The sequence below is a fragment of the Chaetodon auriga genome, chromosome 13 (assembly GCF_051107435.1).
Source record: "Chaetodon auriga isolate fChaAug3 chromosome 13, fChaAug3.hap1, whole genome shotgun sequence".
Taxonomy (NCBI): Eukaryota; Metazoa; Chordata; class Actinopteri; order Chaetodontiformes; family Chaetodontidae; genus Chaetodon; species Chaetodon auriga.
In genome coordinates, this window is record NC_135086.1 from 23,127,046 (window position 1) to 23,149,859 (window position 22,814).

A 22,814-nucleotide genomic window follows, 5' to 3' on the forward strand; every position below is an offset into this window, starting at 1 on the left:
AAAACATGATTAAGTTTTCAAATACCTATGTTAAATGTTTAAATTAATATTAAGAAACTGCCCCACATCGAATGTTTGTTCTCTGTTTCTCTCTGCCATTAGTATTTCTCATTCAGGCCCAGTGGATCGATCGTCTGGAGTTGAGCTATCCACTGTCTCTCCTTGCGTTGTCGATGCTGTTTCGACCAGGTGTTGTTACTTTCCAGGATCATGATACATACTCACTATGATTCAGGTTCTGAAAATGATTATAAAGCACAGTAGGTTTATTGGCTTTGCGTATATGGTAAGTGTGTTAATACATGCGTGTTCTCAGACTGTTGCCTGTTTCGTGTAATTTTTTTTTTACAAGATTTACATTGAATAGCATAGATGAGATTGCTGTTGTTCTCACTGAAACTCCACCAGATTGGACGCCCCCTAGCTGTGAGAACATTTTCCAAATAGTGGATTTGGATGAAGTTCAGTTTAGGTATCAAAGTTTTCTTTGTTGTTTTTATTGCAGTATGAACCAAAATATCCTTCAAGTTCCTATTACGTCTGTAAGCTGTGATTATTTTGTAATTTTGTAGGTCTGGAATTTCCTCCTGTGCCTGCTGGACGTGACGCTTAGGTGAAGAATTCAAGGCTGTCAACTGATCCAAGAATGTTACCACGACTGGAAGGACTGGTGTTTTGGTTTTGTTTGGTTGATCATAACTGGCTGTTTTGAATAAATTGTTTACTTCCCTCTTGATTTAACCTCTTCATAATAACCTAATTAATAACCTCTCGGTTTCAAAACCGAGTGGCTGTTTCAACATCTATTTCATAAGAACAGATTCTATGGAATCTGATGAGTTGAGATTTGATTAATCCCTTAAAGGTGTGATGGGGGTGGTAACTCGTTTTGAAGAGTAACGCATGTCTGTCTGTTGTTTTAAAATGTACTCTGGTACTTAAGATTTTATGTGTAATACAGAATCCTGAAAAGACCTGGGTGTCCAAGAACTCGATTTTGAATTTCTGTATGCTTTAAAGATATTTTCGGATGGTGGTTGTTTAGGATGGGGGTTAGGGTAGTAGTGCCTTACCGCTGCCCAGCTTTGAGTGCGAGCATCTGCCACACGGTCGGCCGCTCCCGTTTCATCATATCAGCCTCTGAGTGGCTGCTCAACTTATCAATCTCTCCCCCCACATCCGCTGGCCCTGATGTCACTCCTGCATATGCTGCATCACCGGTAAGATCTGTTTGTGTCTGGACTTAAAATTTTGAGCATGGTTTAACGGGTTGGGAATGGGGAGGGAGACTAGGGGGGATCACCAAAGTGACCATCTCAGAAAGGAGGTCATTTGCGTCAGGTTGACTTTCGAACAAACTCCTTTCTCTCAAAACGGACCCTGAATGGCTGCTCAACACATCACTCACTCCGGCCCCACCCATCGGCCTTGGCGTCGCTCCTGTAGGCGCTGCGTCACCAGTCTGTGTATTCTGAGAAGGAACAGGTGAAATGGCAGAATCATCTACAATGACGACATTTGAAATTCTCAGTGTTGGATGAGAATTATTATGATGATGATTATCCTCTAAAGGCAAGTTGGATTTAACCCTTTGAGTATCAATTGTCACAGTACACCTCAGTTAAGTTTGTGGATGTTGTAGGATCAGAAGATTTAGCCAATGCATTAGAGTGGATTAATACCTCCACTGTGTTCACCCGTTGCTTTTGCAGGAGGGTCAATGACGTGACGCTTATTTTTTTTGTGTCCATGTGATTTGCTTACATATAAAAAGGTTAAAATTTTAAAATGGTCTTACATATTACTTGCATACATTCCTTTTTTTGAAGACCTAGTCTAAAATATATGGTTTTAATATATTTTAAGAGAATAGTTGGGGGATAATGGCAAAAATGTCATGTGGTGTAACCCTAAAAACCTGGTACGAAATAGTTTAACTTGCTTAAAAAGGTTAAAATTTTCGAAAAAGCATGCGATCAACTAGTTTGGCATAATCTTACATTATTTTTATGTAATAGTAAATAAAAGTAATAAAACAGTTGTTCAGAATATTATATTTTATTTAGGGAATTTTGTCTGTCAAGTCAAAATCCTGAAGTGTCAAGGTGGTGTAACCACCATTCAAGGAGCCATGTTGGACAATGTGACAGGAAATGACATCACAGAGAAGGACCCCTTGATAAGACAAACTGCCATGTGCCAAGGTTAGTAACTCTCTTTCAAATTTGAGATAATCTTACGTTTTTGGGGTACGGTCAGGTATGCTTATGTTTACATGTTAAATGGTATGACCCCAGGAAAACATTTATTAATCTTCATAATTGTAAAAATTATTTACTCCCAAGTATTTACTTTAAAAATTATGTTTGAAATATTCACACAAAGGCCGTGTGTGTACATATGTGTCCATAAAAATGCCTGTCAAATTTGATTTTAAGTTGAAATGTCAAATGGTGTAACTGGTTACACCAGGCATGTCCAAACTATTCCACTAAGGGCCGTGTGGCTGCAGGTTTTTCCTCCAACCAATCAAGAGCACAAAGTCTGACCAATCAGCTCTCTGAAGACTGAGATCAGCTGATGAAATGAGTCAAGTCTGGTGTGCTGCTGCTTGGTTGGAAAGAAAACGACAGTTACGTATGTAACTACGGTTCTATGAATCCTGGATGACCGCCAGAGGCGGTGCCTTAAGCACTGAATGACTCCATCTCGCGCATGCGCAGGTCGAGAAGTAATACCAACAAAGTCACCTGTGAGTGACCCCTTGACGACCCCGGACAGGCTATAACTTCCGGTGTCGTCAGAGGATCTGTTCCTGCAGAATCTTCTCACGAAGCCACAAGGATTCTGAGTGACTGAACACTCTGGCGGTCATCCAGGATTCATAGAACCGTAGTTACATACATAACTGTCGTTCTATTTCATCCTTCCTGACCGCCAGAGGCGGTGCCTTAAGCACTGGATGACCAATACCAACAAAGTCACGAGGAATCCAAATGCATACCTCATTGACTGGAAGTAGAAGAACTTGGTAGGAGGACCACACCCAGTGGGTGAGGAGAGGCAATGTTTACTCTATAGAACCTTGCAAAAGTGCTTGGTGACGCCCACGAGGCTGCGGCGCATATTGCCTCCAGGGGCACCCCTCTCAGGGCCGCCCATGATGTGGAGACGCTTCTCACAGAGTGGCATCTCACGCCAGATGGCAGGGGGCAACCACCCGTCTTATAAGCGCGACAAGTGACGTCCACGATCCAGTGAGACAGACGCTGTTTGGAGAGAGCGCAACCTTTCCTAGGACCACCAAAACACACAAAAAGCTGGTCCGACTGGCGTATACCCACAGTACTGTCCACATAGGCTCTCAGAGCCCGCACAGGACACAACAGCACCGACCTCTCGTCCGCTTCCCCTACTGGCGGGTCAAACCGAGCCAGCTGGTTATAGGCTGATTAAGGTGCGAGTTTGACAAAACCTTAGGCAAGAATGCGGGATTCGGCCATAAGGTGACCCCTGAACCGTCTGAGTTCCACCGTAGGCAAGAACTGCTGACCGACAAGGCATGAAGCTCACTAACATGTTTCGCCGAGGTGACAGCGAGGAGGAAGGCAGTCTTCACTGACAACCACCGTAAGCCTGCCTGTGCCAGGGGCTCAAAGGGTGGCGAGCATAGAGCATCCAGCACCAAAGGTAGGTCCCATGCCGGAGCTCTTGGCAGTCGTGGGGGACGTAGTCTCCGAGCCCCCTTCAAGAAGAGGGACACCAACCTGTGGCATCCCACCGTGTTGTTATCGACTAGAACATGTCGAGATGAAATGGCGGCCACGTACACCTTCAGGGTAGAGGGGGACCGACCGCTATCCAGGAGAGACTGCAAAAATTCCAAAATAGAAGGCACAGAGCAGTGCACAGGGTCCTCATGCCTTCCTGAACACCAATCAGAGAACAGCCGCCACCTGTTCTCATACTGCACCCGGGTGGACAGTGCCCTGGCGTTCAGAACAGTATTCTGGACGGTGCCTATACACTCATTCAGCAGTGGGTCGGGCCCTGCAGAGGCCAAACCCACAGCTGAAGACGGCAAGGGTTCGGATGCCACGCCCGGCCCCCCAGCTGAGACAGGAGGTCCTTCCTGTCAGGGAAGCGCCATGGTGAGCCGTGACAGAGCCTGTGCAGGAGAGGAAACCACGTCCATCCTGGCCAGAAGGGGGCCACCAGCAGCAGTCTGTGGCCCCGCTGAAGAACCCTCTGCAGCGTTGCCATAATCAGAGGGACTGGTGGGAATGCGTACAGGAGACCCTCTGGCCACTCGTGTGCCAGGGCATCCTGCCCCAGAGGGCTGCTCACCTCCATCCAAGAGAACCATAGAGGACAATGAGTAGTCTCTTCCGAGGCAAAGAGATCCACCTCCGCCCTGCCAAAGAGGCCCCAGATGTGGAGCACCACTTCCAGGTGAAGCCGCCACTCCCCTGGGGAAAGCTTACCGCGGGAAAGGGAGTCTGCTACCTCGTTCCGCTTCCCCGGTAGATACATTGCCCTCAAGCTGGCTAGGCGAGGGGCTGCCCAAGTCAGGAGGCCCCAGGTCACCTGCAGCAACCGCATTGACCTGGTACTCCCTTGGTGATTTATCTGAGAAACGGTCGAGATGTTGTCCGACCGTACCAGCACATGCTTCCCCCTCAAATATGGGAGAAAGTGCTTGAGCGCCAGGTGCACAGCCCGCAGCTCTAGCACATTGACATGTTCGGAGCAGGCCTGAGCAGACCACCGCCCCTGAGCTGTTCTGTTCTGCCACACTGCACCCCATCCTGAGAGGGAAGCATCTGTTGTGACTGTCTCTCGACGGGACGGAACAGAACCCATTGGCATGCCCTGTAACATGAAGGCCCTGTTCCTCCATGGGGACAGAGCAAGGAGGCAGCGCCATGACACCCTGATCTTCCTGTGCCTGTGCCACTTGGCATCCAAGTGAAAGCTGTTCAGCCACCGCTGAAGAGGGCGAAGTGACAGCAAGCCCAGAGGAACGACGGTTGCCGCAGCCGTCAGCTTGCCCAGGAGGCATAGATACTGCACGTAGGGCAACCACCTGCCCTGCCAGAAGAGGGGAAGGAGGTGGAGGATATCGTCCACCCGCCGAAGTGATGGATAAGCCTTCATGGTTGCAGAGTCCAGAGCCACACCGAGGAAGGTGATACTCTGGGAGGGAATCAGACAGCTCTTTCTGATGTTCGCCCTGAGACCCAGCCGGGCTACGTGAGCCAGAAGGGCGGCCGTATCCTGCACCACTTGAGACTGGGAAGGCGCACACACCAACCAATCGTCTAGATACGGGAGGATCTTCATGCCCCGCGACTGCAGGAGAGAGAGGGCTGCTGCCACACAACGGGTGAACACTCGTGGGGAGAGGGAGAGACCAAAGGGTAGCACCCTGAATTGAAAATGACGGCCTCGAAAGGCAAACCGTAGGAATTGCCTGTGGTGAGGTATGATGGGCACATGAAAGTAGGCATCCTTCAGGTCAATGAAAGTGAACCACTCCCCTTCGGCAACCACACGCAGAACCTCTGCCGTGGTGAGCATGTGAAATGGCAGGACTTTCAGGAACCTGTTGAGACCCCTGAGATCAAGGATGGGGCGAAATCCGCCATCTTTCTTTTCCACCAGAAAATACGTTGAGTAGTATCCCCCAGGCTGTGACAGGGGATCTACCGGCTCGATGGCACCCTTGACCAGGAGGGTAGACAGCTCCTGGCCCAAGGCTAAGGCTTTCGCCGGGTCGCCTATGATGGTCATTTTGACCCGGCTGAAGGCAGGGGGCCGGCGTCGGAACTGCAGTTTGTACCCCTGGGCTAGGGTGGACACCACCCAGGGGTCCGAGGTGTAAGCAGACCAATAACTGAGCTGCTGCTGGGAAAAGCAGCCGACGACCGGCCCCGGAACTTCAGTTCCTGGCCCCCCGGCCATTGGAGGCTCTGGGGGGGTGCCGGTTAACCTCCAAGGCCCGAGGCTGATTAGAAAGCTGACACTCAGGGGCCCGAACATCCAGAGCTGCCCGCCAAGCGGGCTGCTGCACTGGCCGCTGAGGCCTCTGGAAGCTACCAAAACCGGCCTGTGGCTGAGAGCGGCGCTGTGCAGCTGCTGAAGAGCCTCTAGGTCGAGCAGGGGGAGGCACACTCCTGTGGAGACCTGAGAGCTGCTGTCTGGTCTGTCTGGCTTGGACCGTCCGCTCTAGTGCCTCTAAAGCGGCCGACCTAAACAACTCTCCTGGTTCCACCGGGAAGCTCTGAAGGGTCCTTCTGCACGCCTCTGAGAGGGGCGACTGAGCCAGCCAAACCTGGCGGCGAGCCTGGACCAGGGTGGACATCACACGCCCTAGCTCCCTGGTCATAAGGGCGAAAGCCTGTAGGGATGCATCACTAAAATTATGAGTTGATGTGTCCTGTGTAGTCTCCTGAAGGCAGGCTGAGAGGGCGAGCATGAGGTGTGACATCGAGTTACCGATGCGACCCATGCGAGCCGCTGCATCATAGGCTTTGGAGAGCAAATCATCCGTGACACGACACTGGGGTGAAGGACACCTCTCATCAGGAGAGACCACGAGTGCGGCCACCGTCGGCTCAACAGCTGGCATGCGGCCAAGGCCAAACTTGGCTGCATCCTGCATGGCTGCCAGTGTTCGGCCATCAGATGTTGCTTGAGGAAGAGCCTTAGAGTCTCTCCAACATGCATGCAACTCCTTCAGGTACTCCTCTGAAGGAGGCACAGTGAATGTGGCAGGGGCTGAACTGCACCTGAAAAATGCGCTCGCCGGAGCTGGCTGGGCTTGCGGAGCGTCTAGTTGCAGGCGAGCCAAGGCCATGCGAATGATGGCCCCCATGGAGCTACCCTCTGAGCAGCCACCTGAACTCTGGGCCGAGGAACGAGAGCCCGCTTCTGAGGGATGGGAGACAGTGTCATGAGAGACAGCGTCTGTTCCATATTCCTCAAATTCAGTGGCCGAAGCTGCCGTTGAGAGGATGTCATCCTCTGGATGCGACAAGGCCACAGGAGGAGTGGACGCACACGCACTCCCCACACCAGTCCCCGTCTGGAGGGCTAAAAAGATGGACTTCATCTGATTAAGTTCTGCTGTCAGAAGGTCCACTCTGGAAGCAAGCTCACTCTCTTTAGCCTTCTTCTTGGCGGAAGCACTGTCAGTGGCCGGAGCCTGACGCTTTGGCCGGCTAGGTCGGGCTGGGGACAGCCTGTGAGCGTCAGTCAGGCCTTCTGGTTAGGGGACACCCACAAAAAGTCGTTCCACCTCGGCCAGTCTAGCAGCCCTCACTGCCCGGGGCATGAAGCTGCAGTTCATGCAGGGGTCCTCTGAAAGACCTTCCCTCAGATGCTCGAGGCCAAGACAAGAGGGGCAAAGGTCATGACCGTCCTCTGGCTGCAGAGGAGCCATACAGGTGGTACAAGAGTGGGAAGTCATCATAATGGCGCTCTCTTGCCAACAATTATGAAAACAATGTATGCCGAGAATAGGAGCCAATTAAGGAATGCTGTGACTATAAATAGCTCACACGTAAACGAGTCGTTCCACAAATAGACAGAATAGCACAAGCAGAGCACTGCTGCTAACTGTACAAAATAAAATGGCTCAAATGAGTTATGCTGCAGCCATAAAAAAAAAGCGTGGGTACGACCGCTCCAAATCAAGAAGGAACGCAGCAAGAGCACAAGGTGCAACCGCGTCCTTAACCAAACAATCGGATTAGCTCGAGCGGGAGCACTGCTGCTAACCATAATAAGACAGAACGAACAAACCTATGCTGGGAGAGGGGGCGAAAACACAGCCGTCACCAGCAGGTCGCTGCTGCAAAGCTACCAGACAAAACAGGCCCAACCAAAGTTGCTGCTAAATAATAAAGATAGCTCAAGCGGACACACTGTTGCTAACTGAAAAGATAACAGGGCACAACTAAGCTGGGAGAGGGAGCGAGAACACTGCCATCACCAACAAAGTACAATATGCGCTGCATAGTGGTACTTTACCAGTCAAGTCCAACCGTAGGTGAGGATGATCCGTAGAAAGGAGCGTCCGCGATGCCGGTGAGACAGCGCACACCGCCTCCCGGAGGGACAGCTTGCCGCAGCCCTTGGAGGGCGAGCACCTCGCAGCTCTGACCAGCAATGAGCGGTCACAAGGCTACCGGCGACAAGCTGCTAATAATTTACGTAACGGTGATAATTAGCTTCAAGCTACTGCTACGACCGTAGTACACCTGCGAAGCGAGAAGAAAAAAGGAACAGATCCTCTGACGACACCGGAAGCCTTATAGCCTGTCCGGGGTCGTCAAGGGGTCACTCACAGGTGACTTTGTTGGTATTACTTCTCGATCTGCGCATGCGCGAGATGGAGTCATCCATCCATCCATCCATCCATTCCCACCCGCTTATCCGGGGCCGGGTCGCGGGGGCAGCAGTCTGAGCAGGGACGCCCAAACTTCCCTCTCCCCGGACACTTCCTCCAGCTCCTCCGGGGGGACCCCGAGGCGTTCCCAGGCCAGCCGAGCGACATAGTCACTCCAGCGTGTCCTGGGTCTTCCCCGGGGCCTCCTCCCGGTGGGGCATGCCTGGAACACCTCCCTAGGGAGGCGTCCAGGGGGCATCCGGAACAGATGCCTGAGCCACCTCAGCTGACTCCTCTCAATGTGGAGGAGCAGCGACTCTACTCTGAGCTCCTCCCGGGTGACAGAGCTCCTCACCCTATCTCTAAGGGAGTGCCCCGCCACCCTGCGGAGGAAACTCATTTCAGCCGCTTGTATCCGGGACCTCGTTCTTTCGGTCATGACCCAAAGTTCATGACCATAGGTGAGGGTAGGAACGTAGATTGACCGGTAAATCGAGAGCTTCGCCTTTCGGCTCAGCTCCTTCTTCACCACGACGGACCGATACAGCGACCGCATTACTGCTGCCGCTGCACCGATCCGCCTGTCAATCTCACGCTCCATTCTACCCTCACTCGTGAACAAGATCCCAAGATACTTAAACTCCTCCACTTGAGGCAGGATCTCTCCCCCAACCCGGAGGGAGCAAGCCACCTTTTTCCGGTCGAGAACCATGGCCTTGGACTTGGAGGTGCTGACTCTCATCCCAGCTGCTTCACACTTGGCTGCGAAACGTCCCAGTGCACGCTGAAGGTCCTGGCTCGATGGAGCCAACAAGACAACATCATCCGCAAAAAGCAGAGACGAAATCTGCCGGCTCCCGAACCGAACCCCCTCCGGTCCCTGGCTGCGCCTAGAAATTCTGTCCATAAAAATAATGAACAGAACCGGTGACAAAGGGCAGCCCTGGCGGAGTCCAACATGCACCGGGAACAGGTCCGACTTACTGCCGGCAATGCGGACCAAGCTCCTGCTCCGGTTGTACAGGGACTGCACAGCCCTCAGCTGAGGGCCTGCAACCCCATACTCCCGGAGCACCTCCCACAGAATGACGCGAGGGACACGGTCGAATGCCTTCTCCAAGTCCACAAAACACATGTGGACTGGTTGGGCAAACTCCCATGAACCCTCAAGCACCCTGTGGAGGGTATAGAGCTGGTCCAGTGTTCCACGGCCGGGACGAAAACCGCATTGTTCCTCCTGAATCCGAGGTTCGACTATCGGCCGGATTCTCCTCTCCAGTACCCTGGAATAGACTTTCCCAGGACGGCTGAGGAGTGTGATCCCCCGATAGTTGGAACACACCCTCCGGTCCCCCTTTTTAAACAGAGGGACCACCACCCCGGTCTGCCAGTCCAAAGGCACCGTCCCCGACTGCCATGCGATGTTGTAGAGGCGTGTCAACCAGGACAGCCCTGCAACATCCAGTGACTTGAGGTACTCAGGGCGGATCTCGTCCACCCCCGGAGCTTTGCCACCAAGGAGCTTGCAGACTACCTCAGTGACTTCAGCCCGGGTGATGGACGAATCGACCTCCAAGTCCCCAGTCTCTGCTTCCTCTGCAGAAGACATGACAGTGGGATTGAGGAGATCCTTGAAGTATTCCTTCCACCGCCCGACAATATCCCCAGTCGAGGTCAGCAGCTCCCCACCTCCCCTGTAAACAGTATTAATGGAGAGCTGCTTCCCCCTCCTGAGGCGCCGAACGGTTTGCCAGAATTTCTTCGAGGCCGACCGGTAGTCCTCCTCCATGGCCACCCCGAACTCCTCCCAGACCCGAGTTTTTGCTTCTACAACCATAAACTTTATTAAAATATGGCAATGGTGTTGGAATGTGCTTAAAAGTCCAAGGAGGTTGAGGTTGGGGTAGATGGAGGTCCATTGGTGGAATGATGAGGAGTAGCATCCGGTACGGGGGGACGTGATTATGCTTAGGGGGGTTCAGGTGTCTGGTTAGGGTAAGGGGTGAGCGGAGGGGAGAAGGTAGAGGAGGGAGGGGGGTTGAGGTTAGGGTTGAGGGGTCAAGCTGGGGTTTAGGTGCAAGAGGAGGGAGGGGGTTGGGGTTAGGTTAGGGGACAATGATCAGCACCCTCTAGAGGTGTAGATCAGCACTGAGACAGGTTCAATTTGTCCATTTCTGCTCAAATAGGTCCCATATTTAAAAGAACAACTCCCTAAATTAAATTGAGCCCCCCCCAAAAAAAAGTTTTTTTTTTTTTTTTTTTTTCAGAAAATAAATTCATAGAAAACAAAAGGGAGGAGGAATGAAAGTTGAGAAAAAAAAGAAAAAGAATCTGTGAATATCAAATTATCAGAAGTTGAAATCAAAAAAAGGAAAAGAAGATAATGATAAAGAGAAAAGAGGGGGGAGGCGGGGAAAGGAAAAGGAAACGAGGAGTAAAGGGGAAAGGAAATGTAAAAAAGAAAAACTAAGGATAGAATTTGGGAGAAAAATAAAAAGGATAAAAGAAAGGTTAAGATTAGGGAAAGGATGAGAGGAAAGGGGTTAAATATAAATTATATGGAAGGTTAAAGTAAGGGGAAAGGGAAGGGGTTGGGGTTAGGTAAAGAAGGAAAAGGGAAATATAAAAAAGAAAGAGAAGGGGGAGGGGGAAAAAAATAGGGTTTTATAAAGGGGTTAAGGTTAGGAAAAGATAAGAGAAAGGGGGCTAGATTAAATATAAATAATATGGGGGTTAAGATTAGGGGAAGGGAAGGGGGCTAGGTCTAATAATAAGAAAAGGGGGGGAGGGGTTTAGGTTTGATATAAATTATATGTGGGGTTGGGGTTAGAGAGAGGAAAGGGGAAAAGGGGTTGGGTTCAATCAGGGTAGAGAGAGAGAAAGAAAAACTTTAATGAAAATTACCCTCTGGGTGATTCTCTGAATTTGGTGCACATTGGTTTCTCTGGTTACTGAAAAATACACCACAAAAAACTGTTTCTGAGCATTACATCTGATGAAGGACTGTTTGAACATCTGAGAAAATATGTTTTCCCACCTTAGGCATGAAATCTAAAACATTATTAGGATTTTCTTTGTCACTTAGGTTGTTTTAAATTCAACCCCGTAATTACAGTATAATTCCAAAACATATTCAAACTTATTCTTCCAGTGTCTTGGTAATCACCTGTCCCTTTTGTAAAATAACTTATTGTAAGTATATTTTTTTTTATTCTAAATAATAATAATTTGACTGTCAAGATATTGCAACTTAATGTAATGTACAAGAGTAAAGAAACTGATCATTAGGTATGTAATATTTAACATTGTTTAAAAATAACATCACCTTTAGAACAGGTCTGTCCTATGAGAAGAAAAAATGAAGAACGACAGCACAGGCTGAATGCTGCATACAAAATCTGTCTCACTGGAATCTGTTTAACAATGCAACAATTAACATGACAACACAGTTACACTCTTTACTATAAATGTTAATATTAAAATAATTCCATATGTTCTTCACAGGCTTTAATAGAATGAATCTGTCATCTGCAGTATCAACAGTAAAAAAAAAAAAAAAAAAAGTACATTGCTGTCTGTTCTAAAATCTGGAAATTGAGCATTCACTAAACTCTGAACTAATAAGTTTGATGAATGAATATGAATGTTGATGGTCTCTTGTTTTATCTGATCTGTTGTTCCTGCTATTTATGGTTCTTTCATCCTTTAGTCAAACAGTCTTGCCCAGATCTCTTACTGAATTTGCATGGGACGTGAATCACGTCCTGTCACGGGCTGAGGAGGCGGGATGAGCTCAAGCACATCATCAAATGGATACCACAGTGCATCCTCTTGTAGAGGCCAAAAGAACCTGTTTTTGGTTATTCTGGCATGGTGCATGCATTTCACTGGAACGTCAGTTTCATCTGTGACAAGGATTATTCCTGGATACAGTGCTTTATCATAAGTGAGCACACACCACTCCCCTATTACCTCTGGGTCATCCCACTTGATTTGTTTCTGCCCTTGTGACACAGTAGCTGGTGACACAGTGGCTGGGACTTTCCCAACAAAGCTGAAATGCTTTGTATTCCAGCATTCATATTCAAGCTTTCCATAGGTGGAGCACATGCAGGTGACATCTTGCAATGTTATCTCCCCCCGAGCAAGAGTGATGACCTGATGGATGCGCATGGTTCCTGGGATTGGTGGAATGGTGAATGGCATCCTTTGCAGTGCCTGCTCAAGAGCTTCATCTTCGATAAAATACAATTTGATCGAAGTGTCTGTCTTGGAGAGGGCCTTGAAGAGCTCATAAGCATTGTTGATGTCCCGGCCATGGCTGATGAGGTTGCCTGCTGATCTTTTTAAGGCAGCACCAACACCATCTGGTGCTCCTTTGCCGTGACTGGACTCGAAAAAATTCCAGGTCCCTCTCAGTCCTCTCTTGTCAAGCTCTGTACTGAAGAGAAAAAAGTTTCCTTTCTGCCTGTACTGCGTACAGGGCCCATCACTACAAAAGTGCACAACAGACACCTCTGGGTGTGTGGTCTGCACATAGCCCAGTGCAGGTTTCAAATGTTCCCATATAGCAGCTGGACTCTTGTGCTTGGATGGTGAGATGGATGTAAAGCATGTTGAAGAGATGCCTCTTAAACTAAGTGATGTGTGTGTGGAACCTCTCTGCAAGCTCCTCTCGACTGCTCTCAATGGTTTGTTTCACTGTTATTTTTGTGACTGAGCTCTCTTCATCATTTGATTTTGCTTTGTCTTCTGTGGTCCACTGCACATAGGTCACCGTCTGTGCATCATTATATGAGCTTGAGAGAGGAACGATTCTGTTCATACAATCCTCACATTCTCCATACATGCAGGCCTCGCTGCCAGTGTCACAGCAGACAAGTTCTGTGAGGCCCTCTAAATTTGAAGTGCCAATAAGCTTAAACTGACAAAGCTTGTCAGCCAGAAAGCCCAGGTTTTCATGTAATCTGCATTGGCATGTGTCGCGGTCTGAAAGGGAGGGGTGGACAACCCAGAAGGGTCGCAGCCGGAAAAATGAGGCATAGGAAATGTGACTGGTGTTGTTTTCTGCCAGAAACTTCATGTGAAGACTTTTCATCGTGTCTACAAAGAATCGTTTTTGCATTTTAATTTTCTTCTTTGTTATTGTTTGCTTTTTCCCCGTCATCATCCAACTCACATCATCTCTTGTTAAGAATGTCTTCACCTTGCTCACAAGGGATTTATCAGTGTACCTGTTGTAAGCTAGGTGCAATAATTGACCACCATGGCTTTGTATGTGTGTGTGTGTGTGTGGATGGGTGGTCTGAATTCACTATTAAAAACAGTAAACCATGGCTCCCTTCCTACAAATCTGCTTTTCTTAGGAGCTACTAGAAAAATCAGGTTGATCATGTATAAAGCTGTGTATATAGCAGTGTCTTTTAAACAAGCGATCATAATTAAAACCAAGCACTATTTCTAACCACATATTTCCCTCACCGTGAGGACCCTGGTTTGGCTTGTTCTGCATCTTGAATCTCACTGTCAGGAGTATGTGGGGGGGGGGGGGGGGGATGTTAGAGAGGTAGGCCCACTGTTTTCAGTCTCAGCTTTCCTCTTCTGTCTTTCTTTAGCCTTCCGCCACTCCTTCGGCTTATGTCTTTGAGCTCTCTTACTCAGGTCATTGATTGATTTCTTTTCCTTGCTTCTGAATCTCTTTTCCATCGCTCACGCTCTTTCCTAAAGTATTCTTCCCTTTTCTGTGAATCTGCATTTCTTCTCGCCCTCAACTCTCTTTGCCTCTCTGCATTTGATTTAGCCATCTGATATCTGAAAATAATGAACATTAAATAACATTTAGAGAAAAGGGGCTGGCTGGCTTAAGAACAGTCCAACCTTCAACCTCGTAACAATGATTCAACCCCGTAACAGTGTTTTTTGTTACAGGATTGAATGTTACGGGGTTGAAGATTTTAGCTAAAAGTAGCCATAAGTCCACATAAACTAGAGTATGGGGCAACATATGGCATGAGGAAAACAAGAAATTAATATATTTTTCCAAGACAATTGTAAATATCATTTATGCATGTGACAGTGTTGAAAGGTTGAGCTTGACAATGTCAATCTGATGTTAAAAATAAATATAGGTAAGAAAGTATGCTAACATTTACCTCTCTTTACAGTTTGAGCGGGAAAAGACTAGAGTGATGTCATTTCTTGGGTGCTGAGGAAGTTGGACTGAACCATTATTTAAAAAAAGGGGGGGGGGGGGGATTGGTATGCTGTTACGGGGTTGAACAAAACTGGGGGACATGCTTAAATAGTGCTATTTTATAAATAATTCATGTATTTTTCTTATATTTCTTTGATTTAGGTTAAAGTAGACAGGCAAATGATTATATTAGCAGAAAAAAACTTGAGATTACTGGCTATTTTTATTTGTTTTATATTCAGTGAAACAATAACTTCAGTGGGGACATGCTCATTTGGCTGACCTCTACGCCTCAGCAAGCCATAACATTTTTCAAAACATAATTTTTAAAATATGCTAATGTGTTATAATGCAAAGACACATGAATCTTTCCATTCCTTGTGAGAGAAACATCCAGAATTTGAGAAAAAAGAGAAAACACACTATGAAAGCAAAAAAAAAAAGTATTCAAACATGCAAATAATAATAAAAAAAACAAATTTTAAACATGCTTAGGTTTTTCAAAATATATATATGTTAATTGTTTAAATTAATATTAGCTGCTATACTTTAAGTGTGCGTACTCTGTTTCAGTTTTTCTTTAATGTTTCTCATTTAGGCCCAGTGGATCAATTGTTTGAAGTTGGGCTATCCATTGTCTCTCTTTTCGTTGTAGCTGCCGTTTGGTCCAAGAGTTGTTGTTCTCAAGGACCATAGTTGTTGTAGCTGTCTAAACGCCCATGTTGAATTCTGTCCCCTTGGACAGTTGTTCAAGCCTATTGAAAGGATGACTTTTTGAACTTGTGGTTGGATGCTGTTTTTTTTTCTTTTTTTTTTTTTTCAGTAGGGCAGTAAGATGGTGACAATAAGCTCCAGGAAAGCTATCAACTTGTAGGTTCAAATCCGTGAATATAGGTATTCTAGCCAAATTTGAATCACCTATAATTACATTATATTTCTCAATTTGTATTTTCCAATCCTGTAGTTTGCGACGTGTTCGTGGATGGATTTTCGGCTCTGAACGCTGTTCAGCAGATTGGGTGCATGAGGGGAGGAGAGGAGGAACAGCCACAGAGGTCGTCTTAGATGGGGGGACATTTGTGTCAACTGGACCTTCAAATAGACCCCGTTTCCTCATATCGGCCTCTGTGTGCTTGCTCGACTCACCAAACTCTCTCAACACATTTACTGGACCTGATGTCGTACCTGCAGATGCTGGGCTCTATTTTCACATTTGCACACCCCGCACAGTGGTATTTTCGTGCAGCGCAGGCGGGCGTGCAGTGCACTTGGTATTTTGGTAGGTGCGATATATGACGCCATATATCACACCTTCAACAAGACGGCAGCGTGGTTTTAACGGTGTTTTCAGCAGTGCTCGGTCAGTCATCAAACGCACATTGGGGTTCTCAAAATGCATTTTAGATGTCAGGACCGGACATGTGGTTCATTTAACATACAGCCCTCAGAGTGTTGGTGCATTCTTCGTGGCATGTTGCATTTTACACAACATGGCTGTGCAACATGTATGTCACTATGAACTAACAGAGGACACATTAAGGGATTTAAGATGGAGAGAGGCCGAACTGCATGTGCCGTGTCAACTAGGAGAGCAGCAGAGCACACGGGAGAGGAGAGAACGCCTCGTCGCCCAGCTTTGCCATACTAAACAGTATTGAAATAAATGTATTAATTCCCCCCTCCCCTTCCCCTTCCCCTTCTCCCATGCGATGGTGCAGCATCAGGGAAGCCGGACTGTCCCCCTCTCTCGCGTGGCCTCAGCTTCCACCTGGGCATGGTAGCGGCAGCGGTGGCGGTGGATGGCTTTGTTGGCAGCAGTCTTTCCGCTGCATCCGTCAGCCTCCGCAGACTGGCTGCAACTGAAGCCAAGGGGGGCAGGCGGGCCTGCCTCCTGAAGGGCGGCCAGTCGAGCCTCCACTGACTGGACCCGCTCTTCCACCTGGACACCCAGCACCCCCAGCACCCTCTCCAGCATGGAAAAAAAACCTGGCCACAACGCTGTTGCCGCTCCAGAACCGGCACCCTCTCCTCCTGTCGCACCGGAACCGGCACCGGCACTCCCTCCTCCACCTCATCGTTGACCTCGTCCTTGTCCTCCTCCTCCTCCTCCCCCTCCTCCTCCTCCTCATCCACTGCCTCCTCTTCCTGCTGCGGCAACAAGCCTAAAATGGACCACATTTTCTGTTTTTGGCATTTGTTTATTTACTTTTTGAGAGTTGTTGTTTTTGAGAGTTAAAGAAAATAATATTTGTCTTACCCACGAGCCCAACCTCTGCCACACCGAACTCCTCAATGCTCATGGAGCACAGCGTTGTGGACGCAACGTCCTCTGCAGCGCTCAGCGCTGAGCTTGTGGAGGGGCCGCCTCTGGTGGCCACCCTTTGCCAACGGCGTTCCGCCAGTTTTTGCTTTGCCCTTCTTCTGACATCATTGAACCGCTTTTTGCATTGCGCAGCAGTTCTCAGTATGTTCGGGCAAACCAGATTGGCAGCAGCACTTACCTCCTCCCAGGCTGCTTTTGCGTCGGCCCGTGGAGGTCTGTTCGCGAGGCTGTAGATACGGCCACTGCGAGCCTGGACTTCCCAGACCAGAATGTATGTCTCCTCCTGGGAGAAGTTTGGGCGTCGAACAGTTTCCTGTGCGGTCACGCCCCAGTCTGCACCGCCACGCCCCATTGGCGAAGCAGACCTGACTTTGCACCGTGCCGGCAGCGGAAACGAAAATAGAGCCCGCTATCTCACCGGTAAGAATTATTTGTGGTTGAATCTCAAGTTTTTAATTATTTTTAGCAGGTTGGAAAGAGGAAGGGGGGCTAGGAGGAGTAGCCATAGGGACTGACTCAGGTAAGAGGTCATTTGCATTCAGTTGATTTTGAGACAAACCTCTCTCGTCCTCCATGGTTCCTGAATGGCTGTTCAACACATCTATTCCTCCATCCCCGCCCACTGACCTCAGTGTCGTCCCTGTAGACGGTGCATCACTAGTCTGTATGCTTTGAGAAAGAACAGGTAAAATGGCAGAATCGTCTACAATGGCGACATTTGAAATCAACGGTGGTAAATGCAATCTGTTATGATGAATATCATCACAAGGCAGCTTGGATTCAGCCTTCTGGCTGTCAAATGTCTCAGAAGACGACTCCAGTGAGTTTGTCAGTGTATTAACCGCAGAAAAGAGTTGGTAAATGCATGAGAGTGAATTAATACCTCAACTGCATTAGCCCGTGGGTTTTGTAGGAAAGTGCAAGTAGAAGATTGAGGATCATTCTGAGTGGGCTGTCTGATTACCGGTGCTGGTTCTGTATGGGTTGGCCGCGGACCAAAGGTTTTTGTATCTGTTTTTCGTCCAATTAACAGCTTTTTCAAAACTTCTCATGTCAAAAGGATCCAGATTTTGAAGTTCTATAGCCAGGACTGAGTCATAATGTTCCCATAGAATCACCATATTCTCCTCCATCCAAATGGTGGTGTTGTTTCTGATAAGGTTTTTCACAGTTTCGTTGGGAGATGATGGTTTGATAGATGCGCTAAGTTTGTCCACTTGTTTCTGTAAGCCTGGAGGTAGAATATATTTTTTGGCCATTTCTGTTAGGATCTCAGTGTGATGTACAGCCTGGAGGATCCTAAAATATTTTTTGGTGTTATCAAGTGGAAGGGAAACATTTTGATTTGGTAAGTATTTATGAGTTTGAGTTGGCTTCATGTTGCCCGTGGGAAAGAGAAGTGCAGGGAATGCTGCAAACCAGGTTTGTATGGGATGATCCCCCTGTAGTTGAAGTCTGTATTTATCGTAATATTTTAAGTGTAGAAAAAATGGGTTAGGGAAAGAGCAAGGCAGCACACTCGCCATGAGAGCAGGGATGATGCATCTCATCCTGCTACAAGATGATACAAAATGCGGTGGCTCGCCTGGTATTTAACCAGCCCAAACGAGTGCATGTCACTCCGCTGTTCATATCCCTCCACTGGCTCCCAGTTGCTGCCTGCATCAAGTATAATTCCTTGATGCTTGCCTACAAAATTGCCACCAAAACTGCTCCCACCTACCTGAACTCCCTCATTCAGATTTATGCTCCCTCCCGCTCACTATGCTCTGCACAGGAACGGCGTCTGGTGTTGCCACTTCCAAAAGGCCCCAAGTCTTTAATTAGACTCTTTTCTTCTGTGGCTCCCTGGTGGTGGATCTAGTTACCAAACTCCATTCGTTCTGCAGAGTCCCTCTCGATCTTTAGAAAAAGACTAAAGACCAGTTTCTGGTTTGGTGTCTGCTGAAGTGACAGTTGGCTGACTCAGACCCAGGGGTGCCTGAGCATGAAAAGGCCCTTGGCGATGGGAGAAAAAAAAATGTATTAATTGTGGCACAATGCACGTGGCTAATGGTGACGGTTGGTAGGCAGAGACAACAGGTGTCTTACATGGCAGAGATTGAAGATCAGTTTTTCTTCACCCAATTCAAGGTTAAAAACAGTGGAATTAATTTTTGCCTAACCCACAATTAGTTAGGTTGTGTCAGTGAGAAGTATGTCAGAAAATTGCTCGTCAGCGGAAAATGGGTTAACCAAAAGCCCAGTGGGAGAGAAAGAAGCTGCCACAATAAACATTGTCCTGCTCATATGTAGCTTTCTCAAAATAACCAAACAAAGTAAAGAAGGGGGTGTTGGAACAGCTCTCTATTGCAATAGAGGATGTCAAGCTCGCTAGTAGCCTGGATAGCCTGGAAGTGTCTACCTGCAATGCTCAGCCTAAGCTAAATAGCAACAAAAATGTTTGGCTGAAAGACTCAAGCAGCAATGCAGTGCTTCACCTAGGGGTACAAAGGGATAACAACAAAACCTCGCTGAACAAATGGAAATGGACAAGTGTGACCAAACACTGGGAAGTAACGTTACCTCAAGCTCATTTGCAGTGGCAGATCACATCATCATCATCACATCAAGACCCTGCATAATGAAGTTTCAGAATCAGGCTGCCAAGTATCCGGTATCCCAGAGAAGGAAAGGGCCTGGCTGCAAGGTACATTATCTCATTGACAATGTATTGATCTGGGACCTTCACAATCCATGATGTTTCATGGAACATTAGAACATTAGAAATATGATCAGAAGGGCCATTCATGTCTTCACATGAATGCCCCTGAACTGCTGAATCTTGACCTGAGGTGTTGGCTCTCCTGTGGTGTGCTGTGCTGTGCCATGTGCTTGTGAAGTGGTTGTTTTGTTTCCCCAATGTACAAGCACAAGTTGTTTAAAGTCTCATAGAGACGCTAAAGGGTATCTGTTACATCTGTATGAGTTGCCTAGGGGCATGGCAAAACGTCTGTAATTGACACTCCAGGAATGAGAACAGGTTGGATGTAAGGCACTGACCATGAAGGGGAATGAGGTGGTGCAACATACATCCAACTCTGAAACAGGAGAGATGGCTAAAACCACTGACCTCAAATGACACATGACAGAACACAGAACCTCTGAGGTTAAAGCTGTTTATTGCGAGAACTTTGAACATATGCATGTACCTAGTTATGATGGCATGATGTATAGATAATAGTCACCAGAATATGTTTTGCCTTGACTTCTTTTTCTGGTCATGGCTGTCCTTTAAAGACCAGGACAGTGACTTTATATTTTGGCATTGAAAATAAAATTTGGCATTGAAAAAAAACCTGAACTGAAAAGGGAAATTGTTGTATTGGCACGAAACAAGTAGTGGCATTGCAAAATTTCCACAGAAAAGTAAAACACAGACATTACAAAGAATTCAAGAATTAATGTAACACACTTTTTTTTTTTTACCCTGCAATTACAATCTTTAATTATCTTATCTTCTTTTGATAGTTTTTGCATCCTGTTTTTCAGTGATTCTGATTTTTTTCTTCATGCAAGGGTTTTTTTTTTTATGGTGACAATTTCTGTTCAGCTACAGTGGTTTTCAGTTTTAATTATCTGTCACTGTTTTGTTCCTTAGCATCTGTATGCTGAGGAGAGATTGTAGCTTTTCCTGAACCCAATGTCCACTCCAAAGCCTGTGATATGACCCCACACCTAAAATTACCGCAAGTCTTTTTCTCTGCTGTTCTTTTTCACAAAGACCCTAACATTAGCTAGCTGACACATGTTAGCTAACATTAACTTTTATGTCAGCAGACCTCTGCCAAAACCAGCATAACTATAGGCATGGGCCACCACCATGGTGATGTGTTGATTGCTTTGATTTCAGTGCCAATACAATTTTTTGCAATGCCATTATTCAATGCCAAATTATCAAGTGTGTTACAGCAGTTCTTACTTGAATTCTTTTTAATGCCTGTGTTTTATTTTTCCATGGAACTTTTGCAATGCCAATGCTTGTTTCAGTGCCAAAATATAAAGTCACTATCCTGGCTCCATAAACAGCCGTCTCTGTGTTGTGCTTTCCTGTTCCCCATACCGTGTAGCATGGACATTGTCATTGAAGAACTGTTCAGAAGAAAGAAGCAAAAGGGAAGGGGAGATGAAATAGAGTGAAAAGCCTCATTAAAGATTAAGAACTAAAGAAAGAAAGAGTTTAAGAGGAGAGAAGTGCAGACCTTGCTGCTGGAAAAAAAATGTCACCAGAGGGAAAGAGGGAGGAGGGATGTGGAAGAAGCTAAGAGATAAATCACTTCTATGTCAGAGAGCTTCAAGCAGAAAAGAGCTCAGCTCCATATCTCCTCTTCCTGATGATGAAAACCCTTGAAGAAGCTGAACTCTGCTTTCCACAACTCCTCAACTCCTCCTGCAGGAAGACTATGCATCCTCACTCTTTATCTGTGCTCACTTACATCATACTGTCCTCCATCTCTCTCCTCACTGTGACTCTCAACCTGCTGGTCATCATCTCCATCTCATTCTTCAAGTAGGCAAACATTTAATCAATTCTTGGCAGTGGTAGCAGGACAGAAATAAATGGTGGATTCTCAGACTGTGAGAAGAGTGTGAATTTTCAAAATAATGTTTCAGTCATTCCTTTTGTCAGCTGGAATGATTGTATGACAAACAATAAGTATATTGCCCTCTTATCTCTCCAGGCAGCTCCAAACGCCCACCAACCTCCTCCTCCTCTCTCTGGCTGTGTCTGATTTCTTCGTGGGCCTCCTCATGTTGTTTCAAATTGTCCTTATTGATGGCTGCTGGTTTTTGGGTGACCTCATGTGTGCTGGGTATAATGTTTTTAACTATATTATTACCTCTGTCTCAGTAGGAACAATGGTGCTCATCTCAGTTGACCGCTATGTGGCTATTTGTGATCCTCTACATTACTCCACCAAAGTCAATCAAAAAAGAGTTCAAATCTGTGTTTCTCTGTGTTGGACGTGTTCTACTCTCTGTCACAGTTTGCTGTTGAAAAATAACCTGGGACAACCAGGCAAGTATAACTCCTGTGTTGGAGAGTGTGTGATTGTTATTGATTATGTAGCAGGACTTGCTGATCTGTTATTGTCTTTCATTGGTCCTGTCACTGCCATTGTAGTTCTGTACATGAGAGTATTTGTGGTGGCTGTGCCTCAGGCTCGTGCCATGCGGTCCCACATTGCAGCTGTTACTGTGCAATGTTCAGTGAAAGTTACTGCAATGAAATCTGAGCTGAAAGCAGCTACAGCTCTTGGTGTTGTTGTAGTTGTGTTTCTAATATGTGTCTGTCCATATTTTTGTGTTGCACTTACAGGCCAGGACACCATGCTCAATGCTTCATCCGCTGCCTTTGTATTAGCTCTCTTCTATTTTAACTCCTGTCTAAATCCTGTGATCTATGCCTTTTTTTACTCCTGGTTCAGAAAATCTATCAAACTCATTGTTACACTTAAGATACTGGAGGCTGACTCCAGTGGTTCCATCATGTCGTAGAGAGAATGTATAATGAGGCCAGCATACTATATTGCAGTGTTGTTTGGTAACAAATGTGGTGTGAATGCAAATAAAATATTTCTTAATGTTGCTGAGTCAGTGAACTACGGAATCTAAATATATGAGAAAACTGAAAAAGTAATACCTTTCATGCTCTGTGGCAGGAATATGTTGGAATAGTGATTGAATGAGTCAGTCTCCATAACAAATCTGCCATTCATTGTCAGTTTTCCATAATTTATGTCCCTCCCTTATTTTGTTACAGTATTGAAATTCACTTTTGACCTATACGTACAAGCACCATGAATGTTTTTAGTCACAGGCCCTGTTTCACATACGGCTTTAATTTTACTTTTCATGAGCATTTT

The 22,814-nt window shown here is 46.9% G+C and overlaps 1 protein-coding gene across 1 annotated transcript; it reads left to right on the forward strand.

The window, feature by feature from the left end:
- The first annotated feature begins 21,284 nt into the window (after positions 1 to 21,284).
- On the forward strand, positions 21,285 to 22,446 carry LOC143330850 (trace amine-associated receptor 13c-like). Its single transcript, XM_076747608.1, has 2 exons — positions 21,285 to 21,457; positions 21,630 to 22,446. The coding sequence occupies exons 1-2, from the start codon at positions 21,285 to 21,287 to the stop codon at positions 22,444 to 22,446; spliced, it is 990 nt and encodes a 329-aa protein (XP_076603723.1).
- Positions 22,447 to 22,814: the final 368 nt, after the last annotated feature.